This window comes from Amphimedon queenslandica, unplaced genomic scaffold (assembly GCF_000090795.2).
Source record: "Amphimedon queenslandica unplaced genomic scaffold, v1.1 AMPQUscaffold_13516, whole genome shotgun sequence".
In the NCBI taxonomy this organism is placed as follows: domain Eukaryota; kingdom Metazoa; phylum Porifera; class Demospongiae; order Haplosclerida; family Niphatidae; genus Amphimedon; species Amphimedon queenslandica.
The window spans coordinates 745,000-753,726 of NW_003546248.1; the positions used below are offsets into that span (position 1 = coordinate 745,000).

The window sequence follows — 8,727 nt, forward strand, 5'->3', positions numbered from 1 at the left end:
CAAGATCAAAGTAACCACAAAGTTTCAAGCAACAATGTTGCCCCGTGTATGGTGGCCTTTAAGCATTCATATAATGGCCTCACCTGTAGCCCAACTCTAGTGGACAGTTCATCAAGAGTTTCCTTCAGTTTCCTCATTAGTTTAGAACAGTGTCTCTTCCTTAGGGCTGGGTTACACTCAAACACGTGTCTTTTACGCTTACGCCCACTCAGAATGGCAGCAGCTGCTGCAACGCCTACAGTACAATAAAACACAAACAATGAGTTTTGATGAACACAAAACATTATTGAAGGACAAGCTTCATAAAATGTTACTTTCAGGCAATACTGCAATACTTTGTGAGAAGAAAATTGCTGGTATTAAATTTAACGATTCTGTAGCTTGTGGTGGATTTTGCTGGTACTAAAATTGCTAATAATATGACATTATTTATAACTGTGGGTATTAATAATTGTAATTTTTAACCCAAACGCCAAATTCGCAATTAATAGTACCCATATTGAAAGTAATCTCAAGGTAGAAATTACACATACTAGTAAAACTCACCAACAGGGCCGGCATTAGCTAGCTTAGTGGTTAGTTCAATATCCTGCGTCAATGTGGGGGCCAGCAATTCACTCGTATCAAAATTACTATCTGGGCTAGAGGGAACGTGAGGCTCATTTAAAACCATGTCAATATCCCCATCATCCCTACCATCGGCTCTACCAACAGGGTGTGACGCTGGAGCAGCGAGACTCGGCCCATTCATAACACCAGCAATATCATAGTCTATAGGTAGGGTGGGCTGAGTAACTGACTGATTTATCATTGATTCGAGTAGATTCGCTGATATTCCGCCAGACGAGGACTGAGATGACGTGGATTGAGTTAGAAGCGCTGCTATTTCTGCCAAACTCTGAGGGAAATTACTAGCAAGATTCTCAGGAGATATCTCAATCCCTTCGCTGCGGAGAGAACGACTCATCTCTTGAAAGTGTTGAGTGAACTGCTGGAGTGCTAGACTAGTATCCAGGCTTGTTCCATCTAATCCTAAACTGAGACCACCTGGAGATGACGACAAAGTAGGCGTGGTCGGTCCAAGGGGCGGGGCAACACTGTTACTAGGTATCCCAGGGAGAGAGAGGGGCGTGGCAGACAACTGTTGGTTGCTAGGCAACACGGGCGTTAATTGAGTCGAGTCAACGGGGCCGTTTGACGGATTCAAAACTAAATCTTCAATCCCGTTCTTTTCTCCTCGCCCCACAGCCCCCCGGGGGGCATTAAGTGCTTCGGTGAGAGAGTGGGAACTGGCATGGCGGGATATGTCATCTAAGCTTATTTCCATAGACTCCTCCTCATCTTGATGCGATGGCGGGCCGGACTGCTCTAGTACCGTGGTCTCTTCTCCCCCTCCTTCTCGTACAGGGGGAGGGAGAGGTGGGGGAGAAGGTAATGAATTGGCGTCTACTATCTCTACTGGGACGTTAAGCCCAGAAGCAGAGCCAGGGAAGACATGGCCTAGAGACGAGGAGGAAGAGACTGACGTTTCCATGTGTCTTGGAGTATGCGCAGTAAGAGTCAGTAATGGCGCACCAATGGCCCCTTCCTCTTTCTCACTGAGCATGTGCGGGAAGGTTGCTAAGTGACGTCATAATCGTTGCTAGGTAGATTTTCCAGAAAATTTGCGCATGCGTACAAAATAGTTCCGCGCCACCCTGGGCCCGGGTAATAAACTACCACTCCCACAAGAAGATTAGATTAACTATTTTAATTTTAAAATGTCTTATTTCAGAGGGCCCTATTCTGAAAGCTGTGAGGGTAATCTCGTTGGTGGTAAAGCAAAGAACCTCTGGCTCCTGGGCAAGAAAGTTACAGCTGCACCAGTACCACCCTGGTTTGTACTGACCACAGAAGCTTTCACATCTTTTCTTCTTGTAAGATGAAAAGGAGAGGGTGGAGAGATAATATATAGGATGCTAAAAGGGTTTATTTCAGCTGTTTTATGGAGAATTCTTGCCTAGCCATTTTTGACAAAATGCCTTTATATATAGTACAGGGACTTTGACCCAATTTTGGAGGAACTTTAAAAATTCATAAAAAATTCAATTTTGATCGGAATAAGCTCAAACTTTCTATGCAACAGAAGTGCATGTATATGCAACAAAGGATATAATAGAAATGGAGAATTCTCTCCGAACCATTTTGACAAAATACATGTACCCTTAGGTCGATGTAAGCACTTGTTCCCTAGGCCATTGCTTTGTTTATTAACAGGAGAATGATCTCACTGAAGCATCTTTAACCATCACCCCCAACTCACTCAAAGAAAGCACCCAAACTATACAGGAGCAGATAATGAAAGGGAAATGGCCTCAGGACTTACTCGAGACTTTAAATGAGAAGCTGTCCTCTCCTCCATTTGATGAACACGGGCTGTTTTTCGCTGTTCGCTCCAGCGGAACTGATGAAGACTCAGCAGCTCATTCATTTGCTGGTCAGTCAATAGTGTACAGGATATTAACACTGGGATAACAATTCTATATTAGCACATACATGTACTTGCATAAGCCACATAATAATATTGGGATATTTACATTGTCCTATTCTTTTATATTATTCTTTAGGTCAGTTTGAAAGCTATCTCTATCAGAGAGGCTTTGATCAAATATCCAACGCAATAAAGTCCTGCTGGTCGTCTTGTTATTCCGAGCGTGTCATGTCACATAGACTAGAGTGCGGGATGAACACCACTGGAGTTAAAATGGCCGTCATAGTACAGGTATATGTACATGTATGCAGGTACATGTACATGAGAACTATATATTCATAAAATGGTGCTTCGAATGCTCTAACATTTAAAAGCAGACGAACATGTACATGTAAATTCCATATAACTAGCAGTTGAAAGAGTTAATTGGATTAGCAAAAAATGCAATTTAGTTCTTTGAGTAGCTTAATTGTAGTTATTACAACCCTCAGTCACAGATAGTCAATAGAATGCACTACAGATCTCAAATATATTCTCATGTACAATACATGTATTTATCTGATTCACATGTGATTATTGTTTGTGTGGGTTAATTCGTCTGTGTAGGTTATGGTTAATTCAGATGTTAGTGGTGTCGCTTTCTCTCGTCATCCCTTGAAACCAATCTCTTCTAATGCAGTATACATTGAATCAGTTTACGGTCTGGGAGAAGGGCTAGTCAGTGGAGAATTTGATGCAGACCAATATGAAGTGAGAGAGAGGGGGGGAAGAGAGAGAGAGAGAAGAAGAGAGAGAGGGGGGGAAAGAGAGAGAGGGAGAGAGAGAGAGAGAGAGAGAAGAAGAAGAAGAGAGAGAGAGAAAGAGAGAGAGAGAGAGAGAGAGAGAGGGAGGTAGTTAAGAAAAGGATGACTCAATAAATTCAGCATATTTAGGTTATTGTATAAATGTGATGTCTTATTCTTTTAGGTTAGTCGTAAAGATCTTACCATCTCCCAGTGTACTGTAGCAGAGAAACCAGAGCAGCTAGTGCAGAATATGAAAGAAGGAGGGCTAGTGAAGGAGAAGGTCGAAGAGAATAAAGTGAAGGCAAGGTCACTGAGCGATGACGAGGCTAAGAAGATTGCACAGCTAATGATACAGCTGGAAGATGACGTGGGGAAGCCTCAAGACTTTGAATGGGGGATTGAAAAAGGTTATAAAGCCGTAAAGCATTGGAATAATGACAATAATAATAATAATAATAATAATAATAATAATAATAATAATAATAATAATAATAATAATAATACATGTATTCTCAATCTCAATTACAAATTACTTCGTCATATTTTTAGGTCAATTGTACTGTCTTCAGGCAAGGCCTATAGTGACTTTGCCTCCAACTTGTTTCTTTGATAAGTCGGCCATTGGAAGTCAAGCTGTTCTTTGGGATAACTCCAATATTGTTGAAAGCTACAGTGGAGTCACTTCCCCACTCACCTTCTCTTTTGCTTCGCGTGCTTATGAACAGGTAGGAGAGGGAGAGGGAGGGAGGGAGGGAGGAGTGAAAGAATAAAATGAGAATTGATAAGAAGAACAAGAAAAGAGATATGGTTTCAATAATAATGATAATTGTTATGCTTAACTACTACATGTACAATAATGATTGTACATGTACATGTAGTAGTTATAAATGTGTATGAATTTATGTACATATACACGTGTATGTGTATGCAGGTGTACAGACTAACCATGCTGGCTTCTGGTGTACCTCAAAATGTTGTGACTGACTATGAGCCTTACCTCACCAATCTACTGGGTATGAAACCAATACTCTATTGTAGTGCTTGTCAGCTCATGAAGCTCATGCTTTTAACTCACTTAGCATGCTTTGTGGGAAACCATGTATTTGTTTTATAATTATCTATAGGACTGGTCCGTGGTAATATCTACTATAATCTAACCAACTGGTATCGCTGCATCACCTGCATACCAATGATAGACAATGCAAAGTAACAATACTAGATGTACATGTACAATTGTATTGTATATGCTATAGGTACATGGATACTATGATGGGTGTTAAACAATCAGTAGATCCAGAGCTTGATAGAGTCCTGGGTGTCATTAATAGTTCTGCTCCTAAATACTCGCTCTGGACCAAACTATCTCTAATGCTGGCTCTCATTAAAAGAGGTGATCATTTGAAACAAGAAACACTTTGCATGTACCGTATAGCTAGAAAGTACCGTATAGCTAGAAAGTACCGTATAGCTAGTACATGTACATGTACATGTAGTTGTTACAAGTACTTTTTCTAATTTAATTGCTTCTATATTTGTCCCAAACTTATTTCTTATATTATACCTGTATTTGTGATTCTTCACCTTTACCTTTCTCCTTTGTCTCTCTAGTGTATTTTATTGACAGCTACGTGGATGAGTTCTTCACCATGTTTAATAAATATTACTCTGAGGCTTTGGCGACAGATTTTGAAGAGCTTTCTCTCCAGGAGCAAATAAAATATGTCAAGCACCTTTATAAGGTGAGGGGGAGAGGGGGAAGAGAAAAGGATGAATGTGGATGGGATAAGAAATAGAGTGAAATGGCAAAGGTCATAACACATAATGATTTATGAAAAAGCTTTGATAGTAAAGCGGAGGTTAAATAGTACTCTATTACCCGTGTACTACATGTGCATGTACATGTATATGTTTTTTATAATCTGTTTATAGGAAGTTCTGGGCAGATGGACGGTCCCTATTTATAATGATACGTATGTGATGATTTTCTTTGGAATATTAAAGAAACTAGTAGGACAATATCTCACTACTGACGCCAATGAGGTGAGAGCTCATAGTACATTGTATGTACATGTACATGTATCAATGTACATGTACATGTACTCTTATTACTTATTAGAGTGTTAATAGTACATGTATATATTTTATTTCTTTTTGTTCATTTTAGGCGCAATCATTGCAGAATGATCTCCTTTGTGGACAAGGTAAAAGGTCTACATGTAATTATAAAATGTTTATTTGCCTTTGCTCCATTGGATTAATGCTCACACTACTCTGAAAAGTCTCTCTTTAGCTATCTGTATAAGTTTCTCCTCCTTTTTCTCTCCCTCTCTCCTTAAGGTGATGTTGAGAGCACAGAGCCCACCAAGATGCTGATGAGGATTGCAGAACACATTGATACTGATGGACAGACTGAGCTGAAGGAGTGGTTTGTGAACAATAGGGAGGAGGTGTTGAGCATGCTGGCCGATGAGAGAGACAAGAAGGCATCAAGCAAATCAAGCTCATCTCAAGCATCAAGCAGGTTCGAGAACAATTTGTATTATTATTTTGCTACCTAGTAATAATTTTTTAATAATGTGCAACTGAGAAAAGTTACTTATGGTTTTGTGGAAAAAATTAAAATCATGGGCTATTGTAGTTTGTCTTTTTAAAAATATTTTTCTATTTTTTAGTTTACACTCTGAAGGTCTGAGACAGAGGAAGGTTGGAAAACCTGATCCGGGATCACAAACTAGTCCAACCAGTTTGACTCCAATTGAACAAGTAATGTTAATAAAATGAAATTAAAACTTATTGAAGTACTTTTTCTAAGGCAAAATTGTCAGTGATTCATTCGATAATGACATTCCTTGATAAGTATGGGTTCAGATGCATCAATGAGTTGAAACTAGAAGAAAACACACTTCATGATGACCCAGGTAATCTAGTCACTCTACCAGCTCTTGCCTCTTTATTTTTTTTATGTCTTCATTTCTCTTACTTTCTCTCTCTCCCCCGGCCTCCCTGCTAAACCTCGTCTCTAATATACATGTGCATGTGCATGTATACTCTCACATTATTTTATCTATCTCTTCATCTCTTTTTTACTCTCCTCCCTCCTCCTCTCTCTCCCCTACAGGTTTTGTTTTTGATGCTATATCTGGTTATATTCATACTAAGGCGTACAGTGTTGGTGATATGGAGGAGAGGGAGCTCGGGATTAGAAAAGCAGCTGAAACGGTCGTCTCACAGCGTCTGTCCTTCCCCAAGAAACTCCTTTTCAATTGGATACTTTTTCACTCGCGTAGAGGTGATTAAAATAGCAATCACAATAACCACACCCACTTTTATTGTTTTATTATTTAGGAGTGAGACACAGGGAAAACATGAGATTTGCCCGCACGAAACTTTTCGGGATTTTTAGGAACCTTTTCCGTGCCATTGGAACCAACTTTGTCAAACTAGGCCTGTTAGAAGACAGACAGGTTTGGTATGTCTTATACTTCCTTTTATGGTCATGGGCATTAATTAGGATGTGTTTTATCTGACCGTTGATGAGTTGTATACATTTGTTGACGGCCGAGCTGTTACTAATAATATATCTGAGCTGGTGGATTTGAGAAAGAGAGAGTTTGAGGGTTATAATAAAGGCCTGGCTCCGCCCGAGAGGTTCTTGTCCAAAGGAGCCTGTGGGGTCCATTTCCTCTTCCCTCAAATCCTTGATGACTTGGATTTATTAAAAGAACAAGAAGTGAGGGATTGAAAGAAAGCATGTCCATTATTATCCGCCCAATTCCTTCCCTTTCCCCCTCTCTTTCTTTCTTTAGGCTGAAGCTGCTTCTGATCCAAATAAGTTAAAAGGGACTCCTTGTTGCCCAGGGGTTGTCACTGGAGTTGTAAGAGTTGCTAAAACTATTAAAGAGACACAGGTAATCTCAGTGAATCATGATTGATTCTGTCTCCTTTTTACTAGACCAACACCACACACTATTCTTATGTTATGTAGAAAGTTCCAATAAAATTATAGTTGATTATATAAGACCATAGCACAGGGCCTTTTGTCAAAAAATGGCTCCATTAATTTTCATGATGCCTTTATAGAACCTTAAAGGGGAGATATTGATAACAGCTCGTACCGATCCAGGCTGGGTCCCTCTCTATCCAATGTGTTCCGGACTAGTCATTGAAAGGGGAAGGTACATTATAACTACCACTGATAGTTACACGTAATAAATAAAGTAAAAAGTGTCTTTATTTTACACAACAGACCTATTTCTACACTAAATTCTTTTTTCTTTTAGTCTTTTGTCACATTCAGCTGTGGTTGCAAGGGAATTAGGACTGCCTACTATAGTTGGTGTATCAGGAGGGCTAATGAAGAGATTGAAGACTGGAATGCGTGTTCATATTGATGCTGGAAAAGTAAAACTTGATAAATTATAATTATAGATAATTATTCTATGCTATAGGGAGTCCTTACAATACTAAATGACGATGAAGAACAGTGATTTTAACTTTTTCATAATCATTATCAAAAACTTTGTTATTAAGAATACATGCTCTTGTATTCTTGTCATAATTAATTTTAAGAAGGTACAATGTAGTTTTAATCCTTTTCATAGCTCAAATTTTAAGTAAGATGCTTTAATTTTATGGGTACTCAGTCAAATTTATGACTAGTACAGGCCACGCCCAATAACAAAACTCCTCTTTAAAGATGGCGTCGTTTGAGGAAGATCCTTCTCCTCTCTCCCTCCAGTCTCATTGCGTGTTGACTATCATTAGCCACTGTGCTACATATCCAGTGGAAACTCTTTCTCTTCTCCCTCCTCGTCTGAGAGTTTTAATAGCACACAACGTTTCCCCGTACGATCTACACAGACTGGAACAAGGAACCTTTTTTAAAGGTCTAGAGAGCCGAGTACAAATCCAGGATTTGTGGAAGAGACGCTATGAGAACACTTTACTTAAATTTTCTAACATTTCAGGTCTAGATATAGACATGGAACTCCACCATCCTTCCCCCTCCACCCCCCTCTCCCTCTCTTGGAAGGATCGCTACTTGCTGGCCTGTTTGTTGAATTTCCCTCGGATTTACCCCAATGTAGGAGACTGGAGTGGCTTGAAAGGTCCTTTCTCACCATGGGGAGTGGCCATTTTTGGTCTAACCGACCTTTTATTACCAAAAGGTCAAATTCACAAGGAGAAAGTCGACAATGATACAAAACATGGCCTCCATTGCTTTCCATCTTCTCAGCATATTACTCCAGGAAAAACCACAAGCTACTTTGTATCAGTGCTTCACATGTCGTTAATAGAGACCATACATTCTGACGAACCCGGGGAATCGGAGTGGTCCGTTCAAAAAGGATTAAAGTTATTTTCATTGTTGTTCCCTTCCTGGCACATCCCATATGTTCCTGTGCTATATGATAGAGATGGTCCTCCTCTAATGGTAGCTGAGGATATCCTAGGGAAGCCTCGAGAGCTATG

The 8,727-nt window shown here is 39.8% G+C and overlaps 2 protein-coding genes across 2 annotated transcripts in view; one reads left to right on the forward strand and one right to left on the reverse strand.

Annotated features, from left to right (window-relative positions):
* Positions 1 to 1,625, reverse strand: part of LOC100633622 (uncharacterized) — a 4,335-nt gene extending 2,710 nt beyond the window's left edge. Inside the window, exons 1-2 of the mRNA XM_003383035.3 lie at positions 547 to 1,625; positions 84 to 235 (exon numbers count right to left, since the gene is read on the reverse strand). Of these exons, the coding sequence (XP_003383083.1) occupies positions 84 to 235; positions 547 to 1,606 (1,212 nt within the window). The 5' untranslated portion in view covers positions 1,607 to 1,625. The remainder of the gene's footprint in view (positions 1 to 83; positions 236 to 546) is intronic.
* A 98-nt stretch (positions 1,626 to 1,723) lies between these two features.
* LOC100633750 (putative phosphoenolpyruvate synthase) lies at positions 1,724 to 7,862 on the forward strand. Its single transcript, XM_020000453.1, has 22 exons — positions 1,724 to 1,916; positions 2,257 to 2,476; positions 2,607 to 2,761; positions 3,077 to 3,220; positions 3,437 to 3,662; positions 3,805 to 3,980; positions 4,187 to 4,268; positions 4,380 to 4,461; positions 4,509 to 4,645; positions 4,864 to 4,994; positions 5,185 to 5,295; positions 5,420 to 5,456; positions 5,593 to 5,776; positions 5,928 to 6,018; positions 6,068 to 6,173; positions 6,374 to 6,544; positions 6,601 to 6,719; positions 6,767 to 6,985; positions 7,062 to 7,163; positions 7,336 to 7,430; positions 7,536 to 7,656; positions 7,704 to 7,862. The coding sequence occupies exons 1-22, from the start codon at positions 1,761 to 1,763 to the stop codon at positions 7,740 to 7,742; spliced, it is 2,904 nt and encodes a 967-aa protein (XP_019856012.1). The 5' UTR covers positions 1,724 to 1,760; the 3' UTR covers positions 7,743 to 7,862.
* Positions 7,863 to 8,727: the final 865 nt, after the last annotated feature.

What these genes read in the sequence shown, in the direction of transcription:
- LOC100633750 (XM_020000453.1), top strand. Translation starts at nt 1,761, where the DNA reads ATGTCTTATTTCAGAGGGCCCTATTCTGAAAGCTGTGAGGGTAATCTC. An exon ending in ATTTATTAAAAGAACAAGAA is followed by an intron (nt 6,986 to 7,061) that starts GTGAGGGATTGA and finishes TTCTTTCTTTAG; the next exon opens with GCTGAAGCTGCTTCTGATCC. An exon ending in CTAGTCATTGAAAGGGGAAG is followed by an intron (nt 7,431 to 7,535) that starts GTACATTATAAC and finishes TTTTTCTTTTAG; the next exon opens with TCTTTTGTCACATTCAGCTG.